General features: G+C 41.0%; 1 protein-coding gene across 11 annotated transcripts in view; it reads left to right on the top strand.

The window, feature by feature from the left end:
- The window catches only part of NFIA (nuclear factor I A), a 258402-nt gene that overhangs the window by 187277 nt on the left and 45789 nt on the right, over positions 1-25336 (top strand). For 4 of the 11 annotated variants that reach the window (XM_054211819.1, XM_054211820.1, XM_054211818.1 and 1 more), the window contains 3 exons: positions 6716-6802; positions 7858-7896; positions 16619-16747. The exons of 3 other annotated variants lie outside the window; for them this stretch is intronic. In XM_054211819.1, coding sequence (XP_054067794.1) covers positions 6716-6802; positions 7858-7896; positions 16619-16747 — 255 coding nt within the window. The remainder of the gene's footprint in view (positions 1-6715; positions 6803-7857; positions 7897-16618; positions 16748-25336) is intronic. 4 more of the 11 variants (XM_054211823.1, XM_054211828.1, XM_054211822.1 and 1 more) reach the window with 2 other exon arrangements.

Raw genomic sequence — 25336 nt, forward strand, 5'->3', positions numbered from 1 at the left:
AGAGCCAATATACAGTACATATTGAGAGCCAGTAAATGATGCATATTATTGCAAATTCCTGTGCACTTCTGCATTTTATAAAACAGATAACTAAAATACTCACCTAGCCAGATCAGTTCCCCAGGGGATATGCACATTTCCAAGCAGAGGACAAACCAAAAACACAGAACAGAACACGAATTGGCCAAATAGAATGGCTAAGTGGTTGAAACAAATGGTTTTAGGATCACTGAGTAAGGACTATGACCTCCTTTTGCATCAGTCAAGGCAACTGTGAAACTTTGTGAAAGAAGCTCACCACAAAACAGATGCTGGGCTATCTTAGGTAAATAAATTACCAAAAAATAATAATAAAAAACTCCCCTACACATTTTACAAAGCACAGCTGTGTAAATATTGCATGAGACAGGGGAGAGGGGGAGAGATGTAACATACACCCTTTTTTATGCAGAAGTTCTGCTCTCGGCACTGTTTATTAACATTCCCAGTACAACCATCACTCTACTGCGTAGCACACAGTGCGGCTACTGTACTCTGCGCACAGGTTTTGATCTTCGCTTTAGAGGAGAAAACAGGCTTTATTTTAAAGGAAGCATTTTCACCCAAAATGTGCAATGCGAGGTGTTAGGGGACGGAGAGAAGATGGTACAGGAACGGGAACAGGAAGCAAACTGTATTACATCTCTTCTTCTGGCTTCCTTTCCCACACTGTGTCTGCCGCACTGGCTCTAGATGTTCCCCTGGTTCTGCACAAAGCGCGGAGCGATCCTGAGATCTTAATTTCATGGAGCTGGATACCTAGTGCGATTTTCCCGTTTCTCAGCTGCCAGGTACAGCACATTCCAGCCTCCAAAAAACCGTGGATCTGCCCACAGAGTGGAAAAAATGGCTTTTTCAGCTAGACTGAAGGCTCACCTAGCCCAGCATGCTGTCTCTGACAAGAGCTGGTGGTGGACGCGTAAGGAAAGAATACAACAGCAGGACAGGCATCCAGTGATGCTTTTCAGAGTAGAGCCTTGCGGATTTTGGCAGAAAACAGCTTGGTTTCGTGAGCCAGAGGCTCCGTTTGCATCTTTGTGTTTGACAGCCTTCAGTGGACTTTTGTTTCGGAGTTGTGCTTGGATGTTTTTAACCCATTCTTTATTTTGGCCTCCACAACATCCCATGGCAGCAAGTTCCAGTTTTACTGGGTGCTGTTTAAGGAAGAACCACTTCTTTTGGCTGTTGCCCGATCATTTTGCTTGACGCTCCAGAGTGGGTTTGGTTTTTTTTTCCTGCCAGCAGTAGTGAATAAATCATTCCCTGGTTACTTTCTTTCAAGTTAAGTGCTGCCCCAACACTTTGACCGCAGCAGTCAGTGAGCATGGGAAAGCAGAGAAATCTGTCTGGCAGCCTGTTAGCTCAGGTAACAATTTGGCTGCGTGGCTGCAGAGCCATCCTATACCTCCAGGAATGTATATGTGCTGTGATAGCAGCTGCGGTGTTCACCCAAAGTGGGTAGTCTGTAACCTTGACCCATAACCCCAGTGCTTACGGCAGGAATGCGGTGCTACCCCATACAGCACAGCCCCGCTGGGGGGACCGTAATAAGGACACTCAATACGGGATGCTGTTTACATATTCTCAATTTTCTTTCATTTTCCAGCTCCCCAAAAACTTAAAGTACAGCAGTGTCTTCATCTAGTGTGTATACTGGCTACAGTTTTATTCTGATTTCACTGTTGTCTTGCTCGAGGGAGAGCAGGTAATCCATAGCCTCCTCCACCTCTGCTCCCCGCACGGCTCTTGCACCGCCCGCAGCCCCAGTGAGATCATCCTTTCCGCTGTTCTCTTACATCGATGCTTGCTGCTATTTTTAGTGTGATATACACCAAAAAGCATAACATAAGAGATCCTATTGCTAAAATTAGCTGGAAAATTATAGGCTGTTTTACTGTTTTGTGCATAGCCTTCATTTGCCTCGCTGGGATATGCGTGCAGATCTTCAAACCCCCAGAAACCAGCAAAGTGAGGTGGCACCTGCAGTCCTCGTGTCCAAGAGCACAATCTTGAAAAGAAGGGGACTATTTTATATCAGCAAGGGCTGGAGACAAAGTCTTAGGTTCCACCTATAGGAGGGAAATACATTTCATTTTAAAAGTAAGGATTTACAGTCAATGAGGTTTGAAAAATATAAATGTATGGACTTCCTTTGTACTTAGTGTAACGTCCCCTTTTATTACAGCAGCCCACGTTTGTCTCCCGGAGTATTATCTGTGATGCAGTAACGCTAATGCACTACCTTGCTCCGAACAGGAGAAAGCACTTTGGCTGTAGTCCAGATTTAACCCTGTCGTAGGGTTTCCCTTTACTCCTAACCGAAATAACGGCAAATGAAAGTAAAGCATAATCCCGACTCTTCCTCTGAGCTTGGCCAATCCTAGGTGTGAGGTGCCTCTTGGAAGCAAAGGCTAGTGGCCATTCCCACTTGTTTCATGACTCTCCTGTCTCGCTCTGCTCTTTTAGTCCTTAAAACCTACATCTCTTTTCCATTCCTTGAGTGAAAACTGCTTGGCCACACCTAATCTGCTGCGCAAGGAGCTGCTTCTGGCTGTCAAAGGATGGGTTCGACATCTGACATCAGAATGATTCCTGGAAAGAGTCCTGTCATCCAGCCGGAATTGCAAATTCTGGCCATTTGAAGATTTTAAAAATTAAAAGATCCCCCAAACAGCTGTATTTCTTATGCAAATCCTTCTCCAAATGGGAACTTGTAAGTTATTAAATAAATAGTTTGCCCTCTGTTAAAATATGATCATCTAGAAACCCAATAATTTGGGGAGCGCAGGTTTTAAGAGGTGAAAGCAGTCTTGCAAACAACATTTCTCCCATGTCCTGTGGGCTATTGTGCCGTTGTTATTTTAAAGTGCTATTTCTCTCCTTTTGCAGGATTTCACTCTTTAATGTTATGTGGAAAACCCTGAACAAAACCTGGCACTTAATGCAGAGTAAACAGTGGCAGTGACTGAATAGAAACCTGATGTCAAATATACAACCACCCTGGGAAAGGGAAAATCCATTGCTTTCTCATCTCTTCCAGTTGTTGCCTTCTTAAGTGTATTATTCATAAAATTAGCGATTTAAAAATGCACAGAAACATTATTTTTTATATTCATAGCGTCACTTTAAAAAAAAATGGTTAAAAATCGATTTGCTGGCCTCTTGGGGAAATGCTGTAATGTTTTTGGCTGTCTCCTACTTTCTGCTGCCAGCTAAAAGTACCATCTGGCTTGTTTAGGGCCCTTTTCCATATCAGGTGCTTCCAAAATTCTCCCCGACCAGAGGATTGTTTCATTGGGTTGCTTTGCCTGCTGAGGCATGTGTCCTGGGCTGGGAATCCTACTGCTTCTGTTCCCTGCCATCTTGCTGACGGTGGTGTGTGTATGTTTGGGCACGGATCTTGCTGCCTCTCTCCCGAGGACATTTGCATCGTTGTCAGCTGCACATATTAAATTGATATGCAGGGCTCAGAAACACGTATCCCGTCTTTTGTCCCTTTGTTTGTGCAATTGTTGCGGTTTTAATTCTTCTTTGACACCTGGAATATCACAAAGCTGCTGATAATCTGTTGGCTACTACGGGAAATGACATTGATAGAAGGATAATGTGTGTCAGACTTATATCTAGATAATTGCAGACACACCCCGAACCCTCGCAGCTCAGGGAATGAATATCCTAAATCCATTATTAATTTGGAGAGTCATATGTGGCAGTTGGCTGCGGAGTCATCCTCTCGCCGCAAGAGTCACTTGCACGGGATTTTAAAAGACGGTTTTGGTTAATTCTTCGTTGCTGTGTCAAGCTGTGCCTCGTACGAGTCAGTTTTGGTTCGTTCTTGCTGCCATTTCGCGGCAGCGTGAGGAGCTGTAAGAAAATGGGGTTGATGTCCTAACTCCTCAGCCAAGGAAACTTCCCAAGGGCCTCCTCCGGCACAGGCATGAGATACCAAGAAGACCAGAACTGATGCGCTATACGTGGTACCAGTTGACAGTGACACCTCCTCCTCAGGATTCTTTGTTTTTTCCAATTTGCTGTTTTACTTAGAAATAGAAATCTACCCCTCAAAGGATTTATGAGTAGATTTGAAGCATTGTAGTTGCTAAGTATAGACTTTTGATGCGATCGTATGGAAAGATGGAGCGTGTTTTGAAATAGATACTGCCGTAAGCTGTCTTGTCCTATTTCTAAAATGATCTGTGCCATACACTGCTGGCTTTTCCTGTCCATCCATTAAAAAGTGAATTATGAAGACTGCTGAGACAAACAGATAGTAGTTTAACCTTGTTAGTAAATATCAGGTAGCTGATATATACTGCTAGAACGTTACATCACAGCCTTTCTCTTCAATATAGGTTTATGAAATTATCTTGTTACTATATAAACTGCCTTCGCTGTGTACATTCTTCCAGAGGTTTATTGTTCTTTGTATGTTGGCACAGTAGCAGGACTCTGAAGAGTCAGTTCACGATGCAGTGAATTTTAAAGACTTGGGAGATGGCCATATCTATTTTTCAGCAAAGGAATGAAAGCCTCTTTCTTTTTTTTTTTTTTCCTAAGGTATTAAAAGTTTCAAAAGATGTGCTGAAATGAAAAGGAAATAATAACTAAAGACTGGGTGGGAAGTAGTGCCTCAGAGCACTGACTTTGCTTGCTTGTTTTCCCCAAAATCTTCATATTTTAAGTACAAGTTAATATTTTCAAGCAAATAAACCTGTTTTGTGAACTAGTAAGATACTTGAAGTATATCACACATTATTCATTTATTTTTGTGTGAGTGCAATAAAAATTTCACAAGCGGTAATCTTGTTCTTTTAATAGAGAGAAAACTATGCAGAATATGTTGCTTAGAGTATTAGATAAGCTACAGTGTGTTAATCAAATATTTTCGTGATATGAGGGCAGTTGAGAAAACAGTACAATTTTTGCTAATGGCACTGGTAAGTAAACGGATCTATCATTACATTGTCATGAAAAGTGACATTGAGCAGAAACACCCTGCCAATCCCTAGAAGATAAGTATTTAATGTAATTAGACAGACACTGTCTCCTTTGTTGAACGTAGCATTAATCACCCAGAGAAGTCCAACTTTATATGAAATGGCTTTTTCTGATATGTCTTTGTATTAGAAAGCTTCTTACATGGTTTTGTCACGATGATATATTTGAAGAAATGACTGCTATATCTATACGGTTTTCCTCATGACATATCTTGCTGTTCTGTGTTCCATAATATTTTTTTTTTATTATTTAGCAATGTTACATTATATAGCTGTGACTTGTTTCTAAGTCTAGAAACCTACACGCATTTGGAGCTGAACCTCTTTGCAACAGTTAATGCATTCAACTTATGAAATATAAAAGAAACACAAATAGCTTCCATTATGCTCTTCAATTCTTCCTATGTGGTGTTAGCACAGGTTTGTTGTAACGGCATAAGCAAAATGTTTCTTGCCTCAAACACTAGTTCATAATATCACACAAAAAAGAACTTCTTTCTATGAAAATCTCATTGTTAAATTGATGAAAAAATGTTGCCCCCTTCCAGAATTCATTGGCACTACATTTTTTTTTTTTAGTTTTTTTTTTCCCCTCCTCTACTGCTTGTAATTTGTACTGTGAAATGCTGTCTGGTTATGAGCTGGTATCAACTTGAATCAGTGCACAGCTGTGTCTTCCCACCTTCTCAGTGGTGCAGAGGGCTTTGAAGGGAAAGAATAGGGTTTAGTCAAAGATGACAGCGGACTTCACCCAGTAACAGGTGGAGGTCAAGCCGGTTTATTTGTTGGGATGAAGAGAGTGCAGAGATGAAAAATCTTTGCCATAATAAGGTTTAGGAAGAAAATGCTGACTAGTCTAAGCTTTGATTCCAGCTGACAGATCCTTTTCTAGTGTTCATTACTTGATTTCACAGTTCAGGCAATTTTAAGAGGCTTAAAATTATATTTCTGCTCTCCTCTATAAAACTTTTCGATCACTTTCTAATTTTTGCTTTAAGTAAAGTTACAGGGACTCCCTAATATATCACTCCTGCCTTTAGACTCTTACAAAGTCAATATGCCATCAAAAACGAAAGGATAAGCTTTTTTTTTTTACACCCCTACTGTTAATGATTCTTTTTATAAATGACGTCCAAATTTCACAGGTAGGCACCGATTCGATTAGAAAATTAAAAGTTCAGAAAAACTCCCCTGAAAAGTGGATCGTAAAATTAGCGTGATGCTAAAGAAGTCACTGTTCTTGTCTGGGCACACGGGATTTTTGTGTTACTGGTAGCAGCGCTAATGAAGCTACGCCACCCCGGTGTGCTAAGTTTCAATCACCAAGCGCCGGTGAGCCATGCTCCATCCTGAAAGGGAGTCACAGCAAGACCCCAGACAATCAGAGCAGAACGTCCTGACATTGTGTGGCAGTGCTGGGACTGTGATGACCTGTCGGCATCGTTGCATATCGATGCAGCATCACAAAGGGATTTCAGAGGGCTGAGCTGTGCGAGTCTCTCCTAGGTTAGCCTCCTGCCCTGGCAGGGGAAGGTAGGCGTTTCTCCTTTCCCACCCTTTTTCTTCCACCACCACCTGCTTCCTACCTGCTGCAGTGGGCAGAATAGGAGTATCTTTAGCCATTTGCTAAAAATCTTCCCCCTCAGACTCTCTGTTACTTCTGCATTCATTCTTTGCAGGAAGAGGAAACTCACTGGTCAAACCCTTGGACACCAGAATAGTTGCATGCAGTTTCCCAGGGAGCCAGATAGCTCTAAAGCTTCCCAGTGAGTGACAGTTTCTCTCTTCTATTCTTCTGAAACATGTGTTTTACACATATACTGAAAAAATGTTAATATCAATTTACAGCCAGATTCTTGCTTTTTAAAAAAAAAATATATATATATATATGAAATCTCCCAAAGTATATACACTTAGAGCACCTCAGCACACATGTCACTTTTTTATGTAGGAAAAAGTGTTGGATGCTCTTATACACATAACATCATTGGGCTTGAAAGCTGTTAGCTCATTCAGAGTTAGTGGCAAGAACACTGGACTTGCCAGCACCAAACTGTGAAACCTTTTTTGTGTGACGAGTAGAAATCTCATGGGGGTAGAAATCCAAAAAAAAAAAAAAAGGGGAGGAGGGGGGGGTGTAAATCTGTGCATTTGGATTCGAGTATCTTCAATACCGTGATACCAACTTTGTCCTAGAAGTCCTTGAATCGCAAATCATTGGAGGCTGGGAGAGTATTTTGGAGAATTATCACTGTATGCTTTCCCTGGTCTTTTACTCTTTTCTAGGCATCCATTAGTTACCACTGTCAGGGAGGATACTGGGCTAGGTGGATCCCTGTAATCTGATTTGGCATGGCTATTTTTCTGTGTTCCTAAGCTCATGAGATCAAGTTACGTAGGATTATTTCATAATGCCAGAGCAGCAGTTTCTGAGGTTCGACAAAGCTATCTAGCAAAGTGTCTAATAAAAGAAAAAAATCCTGTCCCATACTGTAGCTTTCTTGGTCCAGTGAAGCAGCATCCTCATGCATACAAATCTTGTAAAGTTACTTCTGATGGCTGCCTTCGTTTTTGTAAGCTAAAGTGCCATTTTCCTTTTTTACAGCTTAATTGAACCTAAATGCACCCATTTTCTGCAATGTGGTATTTTGGTAATTTTACTATTTGCTCGTAAGTTTTCCCTTAAGCAAACTGAAAGCTTCCCCTTTATCACTTCACTGGGCCAAGATTTCACACAGTATCCTGCTTGCTACAAAATATGATAGTGTTCTCTCTCACCTTGTTTCTTTTTTTCTTCTTTTACTTTCTTTTATAAAATTAGGATATCTAAGAAACCCCGAACACCGCGGAGCACTACATGGTGGGTGTGCTTATTCAAACAATGCCAATGCTCTTGTTCTCGGTGCATAGACATTTTGTGTTGGGTGGGGGGATGTACCAGGTGTCCCTCTCGTGGGGGTTCTCCGCTGGCTAGTAAGAAGAGAGTTCGTGCCGAGTGACAGTACTGGAGGGAGCGCTTATTTGTTACCTCTGCCCTTCCCGCGCCTGATTTCATGAAACTTGCCGGGACTTTTGCCCTGCGAGCCCTCTGCCTCTCTGTCGGATGTGTTTTAAATTGCTGGGTAGATGAGAGAGGTGTTGGGCAGATCACCCAAGCGGACCTGCAGGCGGCACGGTCGTACACGGCTCCCCTGGAAATGAAGCCAAAGCCAAACTGCTGTGCTCTGCCTTCTCTGCAATGGGAACATTTTTTTTTTTTTTTTCCCGGGGGGGATTCTTTGTTCCTCTCGCCATCCTGAAGCCATTGGGAATGCAGAAAAACGAGGCTGATTTCACCTATCTGATATCACCTGCCTGAGAGCCCATCTCTTGGAAAGAGGGTTAAGTCTCTGCTGCCTGGGAGCTGCCAGTGGCAGGTCCGCGGTGCCATTCCAGCGGGTGCTCGCCGGCGTGCAACCGGCAATGGATGCTTTCCAGTAAGAGGGCACAGCAGCTGTAGGTCAGCTACAAATTATTTTTTGTGTTACGGAGAAATGAGATGACTGCTCAGTCCCGTGACTGTCAAACCTAGGCAGTCATATGGTAAAAATACCACGAACCACTGGATAGCAATACATAACAGTTCCATGAGTACACTCTTGACCTGTCAAATTACAAATCCATTTCAGTTTGGTACGATGCACATGAATTCAGTTTGCAACTCTTTCTTTCTTTGGAATAATTTATAAACTCTTCACCTCAAATTGTGCAGAAATCAGGTGACTTTACAGTACATGGTAAATTACCTGAGCTATTTTCAATCCTGACTGCAGCTCTTTTATTAATTAAAACATATGTTCAATGGCAGTGTATACTGATTAAGTCTTCAAAACCAACATTAACACCAAACTTAGTCTTGTCATCATCAGTTACATGCAGTAACTGAGGTCACAGGTCAAAAAAATCTGCATATTTACCCATCTCCATCTCATGCCTTTGGTGTTTAGCAACCATCATTGGCCGGAATAGCCAATGATCTTTTGATGACACGCAAATAATGAGTAAATGATTTTTGAGAAAATAAAATAAATTAAAAAATCGGGAAATTTGACTCCATCCTCTTCAGTTACTAAAATTCCCTTTAGTATCACTTGCAATTTAGCATCCATATGCATCTCAGGAAGATATAGTTGAAACATAAATCTATTCTGGGTCTTTTACTTGCAAAAATATCATACCTCAGCTATAATCATATGCAAAGACTTTTTAGAGGGCTTTGTAAATGCCATCCAAATTTATGATGGCATTTTTTGCCTTACAGCTATAGATGTTCTATCCCCAAAGCACCCACATAAAGGTATATTCTCCTATGGATGGCTGCAGTTTGTCCCTGCTGCTAGATCTAATCTGCCAAGTATGCTGAAAAACTCTCAAATAACATTTGAAAAGAAACAAATGTAGTCATGAATTTTAAACGATGAGATGTTTAAAGACGTCATTAGAAAATTTTTTTTATTCTTATTAAAATACATATTTATACAATGCAAAATTATACTGAAACTAACATTAAATGCAAGGGGGAAAATGAACTGTTATCTTGCTGTTTATTATGCTTCTAATTAAAGTTTTTAAATATAGAACTCATGAAATTATATTTTGAAGAAACTGGTAATATGTCGAGTACTAGTTTATTAGTTATGAAAGAACCACTTGGGTGACAAAGCAGGAACGAAGGCTAAGTTGAGACGTCTAAAACAGTCCAGCTGGTGTTGTAAACATAGGTACAAACAGATAAGGTAATACACTCTACGGGAACATTGCACCAAATAATTGAAGGCAGATTTTAATGGGGTAGGGTTTTAAAATAATGGTGGATATTGTAGTGCTCAGTTTTAAAATTCTGTAGGCAAGATTTTCCATCAGCATAAGCTGATGTTTCTCCTTTGTAAATGGAGCAGCGCTCCTTTACAAGGGAGAAATTTCAACCTTCTTTTTCCTAAGTGACATCAGAATTTTGATTCTAACTTGAATTATCATTTTTGGCTAAAAATTGCTGAGGAGTCCAAAAGCATTTAAAACCCAAAGCCATTGAATCCATTTAATGCGCCTTTGGCACCTCTCTCTCTCAGTCTTTTTTGAACATTCTGGTCCTCATTTTAATCAATCTCTTTTTATTAAGTTCTTTGGCTCATTTACTTGTACGTGCATTTGCTTTATTTTATTTGGAACATTTCTTTTGTAGTGTCTTGAAAAAGAGTTGTGACATTTCTTTTGGATAGCTTCTTAAGTATCTGGCAGTCACCTATGATACGACGTTGATGGGTACGGATAGATTAGCTCTGTTTTCCTGATGATCTGTCAGATGTCGAGTTCTGAGGAAACTGGTTGTGTGTGTTGGTGATGCATATGCAGTAGTTTGATAAGTGAATAGAGGGGGAGCTTTCATTTTTCTCCTGTAAAATCATTGTTTATTAAGCTGGATTTGGTCTTGTGAAGCGAGGTACTCACTGGCAGGTAGCTCATCAGTGATCACGGTAACTCAGAACGCGGCCAGGGGAGGAAGTATCTATTCAGAACGTAGAAATTAAAGAGCACTTCATTAGGATGAGTGAATTTCCATCTGCGTTGTGTTTTGTGTATACTGGAGCAACTAATACAGTAAACTGATGGATGGCAGTTAGTGTGATCATATCTCAGCTGATGACAAATAAAGTTTGCTCAGCATTAAGTAGAACAGATTTATTATGATTGACAGTAGTATAGCCATCAAAATTTCAAGAAGCTTGAAATTAAGAATCCCCCAGAAAAAAAAAAAAAAAAAAGCAGCTGATCAGCATTTCTGTTGATACTGATTTCAGTGAAATTGCTGGAGTAATTTGCACAGAAGTATGAAAATTCCATGAAAAATTCTTCCCATGTATCAGTTTTTTCTTCAACAGCCACCTTGGTTTTTTGCATCATCTATTTGTTCTGCATGTTGTTGAGTTCATTGTCCACCTGGTAATACCTGAGCTTCCGTGATTCCTTTTCATAGCACCCCTTGAGAATGAAGATCCAAACCCTATTTCATTCATAGCTTTTGTTACGAAATCTCCATCAAGAATCTAGTGGCAGAGAGCTACTGGGAATATCGGGGTCATTATCCAAAAGTCGTCTTTGGAGATGAAATTTAGCTGGTCTACCAATGTGGCTAACTTGAGATGGAGTTATTGTTTGGGATGTGTGCAGTCAGAATCAAGTTAGTAATTAATCAAATGAAATCGGATGGATATACAGATACAGGCGCAGATATAGCTCTAGATTTGGAGAGAAGGGGAATTGTTCTCCTCTTACACAGCTGTGACTCCATTCACTTCATCGAAGTTAATCCTAATTTCAGTACCTCTCTTAGCAAGGTACATAGGTGTGTGGGAAATAGTTTTATAGATATTTATTGGTTCTGGGAAGGATTTGTGCATTCGATTCTCACGCATCATTTTCTGGTCCATTTAAATATATGTCAGCCTCATACATGAAAATTTGAAGATCTTTAGCTGTACTCAAGGAAGACTCTTATGTGGTGCGTTTCTAGTACTGGCAAACATAAGGAGGTAGAGGAATTAAAACCATCACAATGCTCCAGTGCCCCTTAGAAGATGAGGAGCATGAAGTATTCCTGTGCATTCACTGATTAAACTTGGGCTGGAGGTTTGCGAAGTGCAGAGTTTTGGAAAGTCTTGCTGCGGGACTTCAACATCCGTGCAATGGCTCCAGTAACCAGAGTCTCTCAAGGACAAGGATCCCATTTACGCTTGCATTATGCATTGAGCAGAAGGGTGTGATGCATGATGTGGAATGAACAAAATAACTTGTGTGTTTAGGGAAATGCCAAATTAATGAAAATTCAGAAAGCTCTAATGTTGAAAAGGCACACAAATTCCTTGATAGAAATATAATGCTGCTAACAGTTTCAAGATTATTGTTGTCTGAATTTTCTGCTTATTGTGTACTGCAATTAAAATTCTTTTCAACTGAAAAACCAATGTCAAATTAATATTTCCTTTTGGAAAAAAATACGAAAGTACGCATCTTGTTCCATTTAGCACCATCATGGTCTTTGATCTGGTTCCCTCTGTCCAGTGAAAAAAACGGATTTGTGTTAATGGGAGCAGGCTAAGACCATATATGTTTGGCGTACGTATACTTATAGAATCACATGAACACAAGTACAGTAAGTTAAAGTAACACACCCACTCAGACTTCCATCTGTGTTTTATGCCACAAATCCCTTTATTTTCTTTTTTATTTAGCAATTAACTTTTCCATTTATTCTGTAGTTAAAAGCTGCCATAAGATGAAAATAGACTAAGTCTGATTTTCTTCTCTTGCACTCTAAATAACATTCAGAGGAGACTCAGACCTGCATTATGAAATCTGTGTTTCCTAAAAGTGCCAGGTGTGGCTGTGATTTGGACAACCGTCCTATACACAGAATAGTAAGAAACACTTTTAAACCCCACCTGGGTTACCCAGCCGTTGTGTTCTGGCTGTTCTTGTTTATTCCTTGCTCGGAGCAGATGGATAGAAAGAGGCAGGGAACGGGGAGGATCCTTGGCTCCATTCCCTATTCACCGGCCAGCGCAGCTGAGGCGGGTTGGGGGATATTGTAATTTGTTGCCTCCCCGCACCAGAGAGGAGACAGAGGAGAGTCGGGACTCAGAGGTGTCCTTATGAGTTGGCACTGCCCCTTCCTTGGGGCCATGCGAAGTGCTGAAATCTGGTTTTCAGTGCAGTGGTCCCCAATATTCATTAGCTCTTGGGAACAACGGTGAGGAAAGCAGCGCAAGGCAGCAGCATCCTCCCTGGGCTCTGCCCTGGGTAGCTTCAGTTTTAACTTTTTAATTTCCTGCATCCCTGAGCAACACAGGAGGGGAGGCTGTGGACTGGGGACCACTAAATGTGTTAAAACTCATTAGGTACGAAACAGAAGACCTTTAAAACTAGCCAAGAGTCTCGGGCATGGGTGCCAAAAATTAAACACCTAATTCCATATTTAGTCATTTATCTTAGTTCCCGCCTCAGAGTTGTTAATATACACCATGCCATCTCATAGGTGGCCTGGTTTTCATAGGCACCGGGCACCTACAATGCTCACTCGAGTGTTGAGACTGCTTACCTAAAAGTGACACTTGTAGTATCAGATTTTAATTTTTGTGGGTGATTAAACCCGAGTTCCCTCGCTCTCAGCTCCTGAAAGGAGCTTTGATGGAATGACCAGCATTGTAACATATGGCTTAGCAAGGGGGAAAAAAAAGAAAATGAGTATTAGAAATGGATGGACTAAAGAATACGCAGGATATATCAGGCACATTAACCAAACATATGGTGCTAAATGAGATATTTTTTTAAAATTGCAAAAAAATTGACATTCCTGGCAGTCTCAAGGATAATGTGACATGGCTGTGATAAATTTAGAAGAATGGGACATATTTTGGCTTGTTCTTGGAAACCTTTTTCTTGCATGCCGACTGTATTTCTTCTTTTATTAACCCATTCAACGAATGTTTGAATTTTGCTGCTAGAGCACCATGCTAGCGCAACATAAAATGTGAATGATGCTAATTGCTTTGCACTGCCTAACTTTCTGTCATACCCTCCCCTCTTAAAGGACAAAACATGCTTTGGAAATGAGCTGGCAAGCTCATCTCATTCTTTCTCTTGGTCAATATTAAGTGATGTAATTAAGCTCCTGTTTGCATATTCTTCTGAACTAGGATGCAGCCATTTTTTTCTTGAGATCTGATGGATATGATCACTCAAAATAAAATGTGTCATTACAAACCTCAAACAAAATAAAAACATGGTAGAGTTGGACCGTTCCAAACCAATACATTTCAGAATACACTGAAATAAATAAAAACCACAAAGTAGCCATAATAGTGGCAATCAGAATGACGATAACAAACAAATATAACAAAAGTAGGAACCAATTATCAGTGCTTCAAGTTGTCTTTCTACGCAATTTTACAACATCGTGTTACATTAGAATCTCTATTTTCACATGAAGACAGCTGCCTCGACCATATAAAATCTATCCCCACATGAACATGACGCTGCTCAGCATTGCCACAGTGCAAGGGCATTCCTCAGCTTTGTTGCAGCTCCTCGAGTTCCAGTGTTTGGACTCAATCACATGAACTTGCTACAGCTTTAAAACATATTCCACTGTTCTCTCTAGCCCTACCAGGGTTGAGATGAGTCAAGCAGGTTTTTAAGCACAGGGCTAAAAGAACAGCTTCTTCACTTTCTCAGAAGCTTTATCACCTTTCCCATAACCCCGAAGAGGGTACGCAACTAGAGGATATGGGGGAAAGCAGAGAATTCATGAGCCAGCTGAACCATACAGTGGGTAGACTTAGAGCCCTTGCTCCTTCCGTGACCTCCGTTGCTTGCCCGGGACTTCTGTCCCCTCCTGGATCTCTGCTCATGGGCTGCAGAGCCATCAGCTGCCTGAGGGACCTTCTGCCTCCACGCAAGAGTGCTGCACGACCTTGCAGTTAGAGCAGCTCACAAGCAGGCGTGTTTTACTGTGATAATCCCCGTGCATAAACAGTCTCTCGTTCTATCCATGATATTTTGCACTTAAGAGGGATGGAGCCTGCTACGTTAAAACCTTCCTTGGGGGAAAACGGAGCCCCTTCCACAGCCCAGCACAGAAAAGATGTACCCACATGTACCCATGGCCTTGCTGCCGCCAGCGTAATTCCTCTACCCCTCCCCAAGCACAAATGTCACCACTGACCCTCGACGTTGTGTTTAGGGCTGGGGCTGACACTCATTTGGTGTTTCCATCCCCAGTTCCTCTACCATAAGGAAATCTGGGTGAAGAGCACCTTTACTTCTTTTGAGTATCCTTGTCCTGGATATGGACACTCAAACACAGAGCAATAACTAAGTTACATCCCAACGCGCCATTTGAGCAGAAATTCAGCGTTGGAATATTGCACTGAAACACCTCAGTTCAGTCTCCTTTTCTCTCTTACCCCGAAACTGAACCAGCTCTTCTTGCTTTTGTCCCCACTCCAAAGTCCTTAAGACCAGTATGAAAAAAAACCCAACCCAGTATTTTTCTTGCACAATAGTCTGTCAGTTGTAAACTTTTATTTTTGAAAGATTGAGTGCGGAACCTTTCTTGCCATGACACAACACCATGACAGCAAACCCTTGTAGCAAACTGTTTCAAGGCGGGAAGCTGCAAGTACAACACTGGAACTCTAACCACTCCCTTACTTTATTTAACTTTCTGAAATATAAACTGGAAAACCTCACTGAAACCATTAAGACCCTAGCAGTGCAGCGTATAAAGTAAAAGAAGGCTCCTGCATATTGCAATCAACATCCCAGGGACTATAAAACTAGTGTTATTAAATATAAAGTTAATAATATCGTCCAGAGATAATATTGTCCAGGCCTCTCTCTTTACTTTTTAACAATTAAATTCTATAAAATACAGAGCTGGAAATAAGGTTGAATGACTTTGCTAGTGGAAGTTCAACTTCCACATTGTCTGATATTTCGCTTTCGCACCTGAAACCTCAACTGTTCTGCACCTTTGTTTTGCTACATCCCTACGGATATGCAAAATGTCTGATGTACTGTATATACTGGAAATGATGTGTTTTCAGAGTATGTGCAGATGATCAGAATACCCATATGCCTCTACAGCTATAAAAATATAGAGAATAATAGGGACACACGTACATATTCTTCATCTATGTGCTGTAATAGTCTTTTATCCAAGCACAAATCATATGCAGAAAAGGCTCGGATTTTAAGAGCCTATTGCAATATAGTCATTCCACTAATTTCTTCGGTGCCACGGGCTTGATATGATATCAACAGGAGTTATTCTTACAGAGTATAACAAACCGGTCATATTAGCATTACACCATTTCTGCCTGTCCACGGGAGAGGTTTCACCCAATGGCAACTTAACTCTGATTTTCATTGGAAGCCTTTGATATAGTTCAAGGGCATAATAACAACTCTGAAATAATTCCAGTGTGGCTTCTAATATCAAGACACAAATACCATTCACCCTTTAAAAAAATTTGAAAGCAAAAGGGAACCACATAAATATATACCTTTGAAGTCAAGAGAGTAAGGAGAGGCAGAGTTTGAACTCAGAAAACTTCATTCTCTAGTTGTGCCTTGAGTCGTGCAGCACATTTAAAAGATCCATTTGCAATAATCTACTAAACCAGTGAGTGAAAGACAGAACTCATAAAAAGCCTGTAAAAATCCAAATGCTCCAGCTATTACAGATTTCTAAAAATAAAGCAGAGTAGGTTTCAGTAGAAATAATAAGCTGCATCTTATCCATATTTCAGATTTAAAAGAAAAATATGGCTGCCTTTTAGTACTCGTTTCTCGGAGCAAACCATGGCTGCTTCTGCCTCAAAAAAAAGACCACAAATAAAAGTGAGCTTTCAGCTTGCTGTTGTATTCCGTTTCATTTGTCCTTTAAGTTTTTCTAGCTGCTTCTGCACCCACTTTCACAATGCATAGGCTGTCGTTCCATGACCTAGCATTATTAAATTGCACTTATCAATCATTCTTGCCAGGAATGCCATCGCCAACTACATTAAAGAAGTCAGAGAAGTCTGGTTTCAGCAGTCCCTCGCCTTCGCAGACCTCCTCCCTTGGAACGGCTTTCACACAGCACCATCGACCTGTCATTACAGGACCCAGAGGTGAGGCCTAACCCAAGAGCCCCCCAGGCAGCTTAAACGTTAGCCACAGCACCCAGTGGCCGTCCCAGCGCCTTTCCACGGAAAGTCATCGCCACCTGTGACCCAGCCAGCGAGAGGCTGTGCTTCAGAAGCTTGATAACCCGGAGGTTTTAGTTGTCAAGACCCGCATTCGGTTTTGCTAGGCTGGGCTGCTTGGTAAATCTCCTGGTGACCGCTCACCAGTGCCTAAGGTGGAAACGCTGGTTTCTGGGGGCTTGGGGTTTTATTTGAAGAGGGTGGGGAAAGGGACTGACTGTGTTACAGAGAGTGTCTTCTGCTTGTGTCCATTCATAGCACAGATTCGGTCTAACCGCTCGAGATAGGGACCCATTGCTCCCTTCTGAACCACGCCTGTCTTCCAGCACCGTGGCTTTGTTTCTGCCAGTCCTTTAGTGCTTGTGTTGTTGGTATCGGCGTGCTGAAGAACCGCCTTGTTAGGGGACTTCTTTGGAGTTGGTTCCTGCAATGCTTTGGCTGGTTTTCTTCACAGTACTCTTCTGACTGTCTTTCCAAGTAAAAGAGATGTCCTCTGGGTCTAGATGTACTTACACGTTTTTGTTAGAAAGCTGCATTTGCATTTAGCCTAGAAAACTAAATGCAATACTCAGTTCACGTTTGAAAAGGAACTCGCTTGGGCATAGTAATATACACAAATGAATGAATCTTCTTACAAACCTCTTTGGAAGATATAAAAATAGGAATGAATGGTTGTGACATGTTTCTTTCTGCTGTGAAATTTTGTCTCATTTAGACAAGATTATTAAGGAATTGGTCGAATGGTGAAGCATAAAAAGACATATTAGCAATTCATACTGGAAATTATTTTGAAATGTCTGTTTGGCTTTAGTGGGGTTTTACTGAGGGCAGCATAAAGCAGGAGGAGCCTCTTTGTCTGCACAGGCCAGGTGATGGGGTGGGAAGTAGTGGAACTGCACTAAGTTGAAGCGAGGTCAGAATTGCACTTCATGGGGTTTTGTGCTTTGTTAAATCTCCTTATTGTATCTTTGATTTGTTGTGGTTAATCCCATAAAAATTATTTATTACCCTTAGACACGCACCTAGATCCTCAGAAGATCTTAGGCATCTAAATTCTATACAGATTTCCCTTGAAATTTGGATATGAGCTATCTGGTAAATATATCTTTTAAAAGCCTTGATAATTGGTGATACAAGTATGAATAATATGAATGTTCCATTAACATTATATTCAGTGCACATCAGCTGACTCTGAATTCCTATCTTTTAGAAGTTCAGCCTTTTAGATTTGAGTTGTCGATTGATTGGTTAATAGGCCTTTCTTTATTTAGCTATGTTTTACCTCACACTTATTTTTTAGGATCATTGAATGCCTTTGTCTGCCCCTGCTTAGACCCTCTGTATTTTGGATTTTTGTGTGGTTGAGAGAGGAAATGTATCACTGATGAGGTCTTGTTTAAATCTCATCTACAGTCTGTTTTTACAAGACTTTTTCTATGCACCAGGGGATATCCATCGGCTATGTAAGAAGAACATTCAAAGACGGCCAGAATTTGAAAGAGCAAATACAATGACTACAGTTCCCAAATTTTGTTTGTTTGGAAGGAGATGTCTTTACTAACTCCATAAAGAAGTAACACAGTTTTAATCGTCACGATTCCTAACACGTTAACTAAAACTTCTTCTGCAACATCATTTGGAAGCATCTTCTATTTTATGCTTGTTCACAAAGTCTTACAGACTTTCAGAAAAAAAAAAAATCCCTCTGAATCCATCCATGGATTCTTGAAGTGTCATCATCCTGGAAAGATCTTCTTCCAGACCTCCTTCTTTGTTCTTTTTGGACATTCCTCGTCAGTATTCTTCTTCCACAGCACACTGGCTGTGTTTATTTCTCTTCCACAACAATCGTTCTGTTAGTAAAGGGTAAGATACTGAGATGGATTATTCTCTGCAAATCCAGCTTTGTTCTTTATCCCATTGCCTCCAGTGTACTTTAGGACAGTAAGCAGAAGAGAGAAGCTTTTCAGGTATCAAAAGTGGCAACATACAGAGTATAATGCAATCATATAAGAGGATATAATCTTCGAGCAATTCATAGCCACCATTAGTTACTGGAAGTTGTACCTTTCTGCAGAACGGATTGGTATAATATAGTACATACACGTTGGATATCTCTTTGGATACCTCTGCATTATGTAAATGGTCAGCGGCAGGTCATACTGAGTGGTCTTCAGAAAAGTAAGAGCAGGATTTAATTTTCAGTCAGCAGAGATATTTCAGAGAAAGGAAAGTCATGAGTAAGTAGGTCACCATCAGAGTAAGCTCCTCAGCCAACTGAACGATTACAAGAAGGTTCAATCTCCTTCTGATGTTCATATGTGCAAGTTTATCACTTGGATGTGTATATGAGATGCATTTGTAAAGCATGATCAAAATAGACAGCAGAGAAGAAGCTGTAGACTATTCATGGCAGGTGTTGTCATTGACAACCAGTGATTTATAACTTCTCGGGAATATTCACGAATCTATCACACGCTTCCAAACATTCCTTAGAACACAGTGCACGTCTTATGCTGGGGTATCCCAGGATACTGAGTGCCCTTCCCAGTGATCCCCACATTGAGTCGTTTTGGAAACAAAACTTGCTTGGAGGAGGAGTAGATCCTTAAGAGGATTTCTCCATTCAATCAGAGGTGCTCCATTCAATCAACCAGTTGGAAAGCCTCTGTTCTCGTGAAATTGCCTGTACTGTACTGCGTTGTGGAAGGCTGTGCACTAGTTTGCTGTCTGCATTGGTGCTGCTGCCAGTACCCAACCCAGCTGGGCAGTAGCCAGCAGAGAGGATCTGAGCTGGCTGACCAAAGGACCAGATGTGCAGTGAGTGCTGGCGCATGGATGCCAATGCTTCAGTGACTCCTCAGTAGTTCCAACAGATGGTGGTAAGATCCAAGTTTCTTTGGTGATAAGCTAGCAAAGTGATTCATGGAGCCTCACTTGATGATGGCAGTTTTTTGGGCATGACTCTATGAATGCACCATATGTCTTCTCTGGACCAGTGTGGTTAGGATTCAGTGTCTGGCAGATGGTAAACTGATCACCTATAGGTGGCTTTAGCATCACTATCAGTTTTAGAATTTATTTCAAAGCATTGAAAATTTAAGCAGTTAGATCCCTATCTCCTACGCAGCATACTTTTGTTACCTGCAAGTTAGATTATTTGGTGGTCAGCGTAGCTGACTACAGTACTCCAGTATTGCAAAGCCATCATGTATTGCTGGCATCTTACAAAGTTTCCCAGACATTAGCCCGCTTGAACTCTTTACCAGACAGTGAAGGATTTAAATGCTATGGGTGACAGCAGTATTTACATAAGTGGTTTTAGGTTTCCATGTATTGCTACTTACACTCTAGTGACTTTATATCTGGAGCTGGCTGAAACGTTAAATTGACCACGATCTTGTAAACCACGGATATACGGCAGCCTGTGCTGTAGAGCATTCAAGCATTTCCACAGAATATGACAGCATAGATCCTGCAAGCCAAAAAGCAAGGAAGAAAAGGCAAGGAAAGAAAAAAAGATAAGAATGAGATGGTACGTTAGGAAGATAAATGAAGGAGAAACACAATTACAAGAAACAAGAAATACAGCACAATGGGAAGAACCCAAGGAAATGGGTGTGTGAGCAGAAAAAGAAGAAAGGATGAAAGTCAACTAGTGGAGTGGTTCCCATTATATTCATTTCCTCCATAATAAGCATTGCCATTGAGATTTTTATCAGGACAAGGCCTATCAGGGAAACTCTGCAGGATAGTTGGCAAAAAAGTTGGCAAAAAAGTGATGTCAATATCGGGGAAGACACTGTGCCCTTCTCTATCAAACTGCTCCCCAGGGTCACCACAGTGTCAGTGCCTGTTAGCTGTCTCCTGTCAGCCAGCGTCAAGCGAATCAAAGCGATAATTCCTGCTACCTCGCTCCAGAGCTACTCAATGTGAAAGGACATTTTGTACTATCCTGTTCCATACGACTATCCGTGGCTGCTCCTCGATGCTGTCAGCTGGCAGACTAATGTAACCTTCTACTTTCCTTTGAATTTTGACAAAAACAAAGCGGTGCAAGTTCATCCCGATACACCTCAGATCAGGGGTCGGTAATGTAAGACAGCCGAAAGAGGCGAGAGCCACACCACAAGGGTAAGAAAGTCGAGTGGAAACCGTAAATAGCGTAACGCTGGCCGACAGATGAGCGTTGCTTCTGCAGCAGCACGAAGGGATGCCCCAGTTTACAGTGTCAGGAGAGCTGACCGTGGAGGTGAAGATTCTGATTTTTCTCCTCTCACTTTGAGATAATACCATGCTGAAGGAAAAACAGTTTCCTACCAGATGGCCCCAAGGTCAGGGTTTAGTAATTACCAGACACCTCACCCAAACTGCCATCTACTCCCATATCCCAGGCAGGGGAGGGCAGAGAGGAAGGCTTGCAAACGGTTAAAGCTTCAGCTAAACAAAAGTCAGGAACCGTGTAATTAAAACTCTACCTTTGTTGTATTGTAAAGAGTTAGCCTGTGACATAGGAAATATTTAAAGGAGCGGGCTGTTCAGCTAATTTGTGTGTGAGTGAACTGCTTAGACAGTCCTATCCTAAATTAACTGTAAGGCCACCCACTGAGATTGCCTCATAAAGGGCCATGATTGCTCAGCTTCGTTTTGTATAACCGTTCAATAATTACTAGATAAATGCATAACTAAAAGCTCTATTACACTAATAATTTGTACTGAGATAGATGTGTGGGACACCATGCTGGGTTAATTTGTCATCCCTGCAGCAAACTTCTAAAGAGGGCTCTTTTGCAGAGGAATTGTGTTAATATGTTGCTCCAGTGAGGACATGTTAGAGCAACAAGATGACTTGGTCGCTTAATCTCCTAAAGAGGCAAAATGCCTGGAGGGTAAGTGTCAGAAAGAAGAATGGGGGGTGATTAACACAGTGGACCCAGATTTAAACTCATCCTGACAAAAGGAGCTGATCTAACTGAGCAAAAGAATGAAAAAAGGGGGAGTGTTAAAAATACCAATAGGATTTCATGCATCCCTAAAAAATAATATACAAATAAAGTGCTACAGGACCAAAGTATTTTGCCCATGCTTTTACTGATTCTGCAGTTCAGTTTCTTTGCTCTCTTTGATGTATCCGTGAAGTTAAACTATATGCTTTAAACAGTGCAGTGAACTATAATATTTTTATCTCTGCTTTATGCTAAATTCTTCTAGCTTCAGACACACACAAAAAGCACATTATTGCTTTAAATATGGAACCCATGTTTAAGCATCAGAGCTCTGGATTTTCAACCTCCTCTATTGACAGAACCATAAATCATGTTAAAGTTAAGTGAATTACTGTAGCGTGGAACTATAGCTTTAACAATGTTTATGTAGTATCAGCTTACCATCTACAGAATGAAAGGGGGGAAAAACACTGATATTAGAAATGGGAATGTGGAGTCCTATTAACTTAACAGCAATATATCACTCCAAAGTCACAGATTCCATTACCATGCCCTTTTTAGTATCAAAGCAGAATTATATCATCACACACATAAAGGTTGTGGTTTTTAAGAGAATTTACATTTCTATTGTAAACTTATCAACTGCATTTCATTATAAGAAAGACATGATATATTCTCCTAGCAGCAGTTTTTATCTTCTATGTGGGAATACATCATGTGTATTAAAAACAATAATAATATGCAAAAGTTGCCAGCATTTGACGTGAAGTAAGAATTCTACGAATAGGTTAAATTAGATTTTTTTTTTTGACCTCTAGCTGTGGTCTTGGAAGGAAGGAGTGCTTTCTATAGGTATGGTTTTTGTTTCTATACCTTGAAATCAGTTCGGTAGTATTCTGATCTCCCAAAGGCAGAAGAATTTTGACATGTTTTAAAACAATCTGCTCAAAATAGCTAACTTAACTGGCCCCCTGCCTATGCCAGAATCTGGAACCCCCGCTCGGTTCAGCTCTACAGGTTTTCAAAAGCAGGCTGTAATACTCACAATCCGGAGTACGCCACTAAACCCTGTGCCCAAACACAGCTTTAAGCATATTTTCTTTTTGCTAGGAACTCCGTGGGCCCTGGCAAAATGTCCTTCTGCCTCCCACTTGCTACCACAAAATCTCTTACAGAAAGAGTATTTCTGAAAAAAAAAAGAAAGATCCAGGTGCCTTATCCCACTCTTCGGAGCAGCAGAAAGGGGCTGAGCGCCAGCCCCAGCGTGGAGATCCTGTGGGGCTGTTTTTTCAGCAGTGCTTAGCCGACCACCTGCGCTTGACTTCTGGAGCTGAGGTAGACATTCGGCAGTTCAGTCCTTCTTTTGAAGTCCACGGGCAGGAACAGATCCGCCACCCATCGTATTTAGGGTATTTTTACATCTCTTGCATTGGTCAGCTGTCGATATTATATTTTGAATGTTTCACCTACGTTTGCCTACATAATGTGGAAGTAAGTGATACCTAAATTTTAGCCATGCTGAGAGGGCATGGCCTATTTTTCTTCTCCCACCCCATGATTTCCCAGCCTGGTCGGTGTAAATGGGAATGCAAGACAGGATCGGTTTGAATTTGGCTCACCCATGGACCTGACAGACACGTTACTAAAGAGCCCCTTTGCACCACTATGGGATTTAAGCGATACTTAAGTTTTCCACTGATCGGAATTCCCTTCGGAGGGCTGGTCCCAGGACTGGTCAGTCCTACCCTCAGCAGCTCAATGTTTAACTAGAGGCAAGTCCTTGCTAACCTGAATAAGAGACTGCTCTACATTTATCACCCTAAAATCGATTCCTAATGGGCAGTAAGAAAAATGGGGACTTTCAGAAACCTTTGAAAGAGTTACAGGGACGCCGTTCCCATTGAAATTCAAAAGGAGTTAATGAATTCTCTCAGGACCTCTGCAAATCCCAGCCCAAGTTTCTTAATTATTTTTTTTCTTGTTTGGGTAACTGCTTTCATCACAAAAATCTATGGGCTTAAAGCTATTGTTTTAGGCTTCCATTCTTTACCTCTTGTATTGTATTATACACAGAAGTGTAAGTTCCTTTCAACAAATTTGGATTATTGCCAGATCTCCTTATTAAAAAGTCACTCTTCATATTTCCGATAAACACAGCTGTTTCATGGTGTTTGAAAGCATTTCACATCAGCCAGCATGGTGGCTTAGCCAATTAGTACTCTAATATGGTCAATTTTCAGAATAAGTACCTTTGGGGTACAAAGGGTGGGATACATCTTGCATAATTTGAACTGGCACTTGCATCACTTAAATGCTCGGAGAAAGCTTACAGCATGCAGGGAGTTAAAGCAACTTAGGAGCCTGAAGTGGAAATATCTAGCAGAACAAACTGTTCTATAACATTTCCAGGGAAATGACTTTTAAAAAAATACTTTCTTAATTGTAATGAAGCCAATTATAATGCCCTCAAAAACAAGCTGATAAAAATGATCCTGTTTCATTATGATTATAATGTTACTATTTCTAGGAAGATGGATCAATGTTTAATGAGCTATTAGTAAACTTTATTATCACTTCGTAGAGGAGGTATCTGAGCCTTGTGCCCTCGTGAAGCCAATCCGCCGTTGGCCTGGTCTGATGGACCAGCCCTTCGGTCTGTGAAGGAACAGTGGGTTTGATTCCCCAGACCACAACTTCTTTGAACAGGCGAGGAGTGCAGGGTGATAGTAAGCTTTGCCTGAGCGGGAGAAGAGCAACACTAAATGACCCTTTCAAAGACTTCAAAGAACTTTATGAAGAAAGAAATTTCAGCCAGTCATCTGGACTTGAAGGGGTTGGCAAGGCTTTTTGGAAGAGGAGACGGGAAGGTGGACGGATCAATGTATCTCACCCATATGTTGCTCTGTGCTGGTGGAGAAATCTGTCTGAGCACTGCAGGTGCGATCGTGAAGTCCCTTTACCACGTCAGTGAGTGTTCCCTGGGAGAAAAAATCCCATGCGTCTTTATTAGGACCGCTCCTTTGTTCCAGCAGAAGGGCTTGAGAAGGGTGCTAAATATCTGAAGAAAACTATAACCTGTTTCAAATTAACTGATTCTTTACTATCTGATCATTTAGTTGAATAGAATTCACAATTTTGGCTCTTCTTCGTTTGCTTTAGACATGTGAAGTGCTAACCTAATCAATGAACGCAGCTTATTTTATTAGTTAGTTAGTTTGTTATTGGCCACTACAAATCAGGAAGGGAAAAGACAAGATTGGCCTGCATAATCAGATGTTTGAATTCGGTGTTCTGAAAAATCCTCTTATTTCTGTGCTGCACAGCACCACGAACTCATAAAACACTAAAAAATCCAGTATAGCACGCAACAGCTGTACTGCATAATTACTTGGCCCAATAGCAGTAGTTTTAAAATACTGGTATATCTGTTGCAGGCCACCATACATTATCATCTCATTTTCAATAAAAAGTCTGGGATGTTTCAGATGAGCTTCAATGGAATTAGAATCATGTGTGCTTTGAAATATTTATGCTTGCCTTGAGATGGAAGGATAATTTCTGCCTCCAA

This window comes from Rissa tridactyla, chromosome 8 (assembly GCF_028500815.1).
Source record: "Rissa tridactyla isolate bRisTri1 chromosome 8, bRisTri1.patW.cur.20221130, whole genome shotgun sequence".
NCBI classification, from domain to species: domain Eukaryota; kingdom Metazoa; phylum Chordata; class Aves; order Charadriiformes; family Laridae; genus Rissa; species Rissa tridactyla.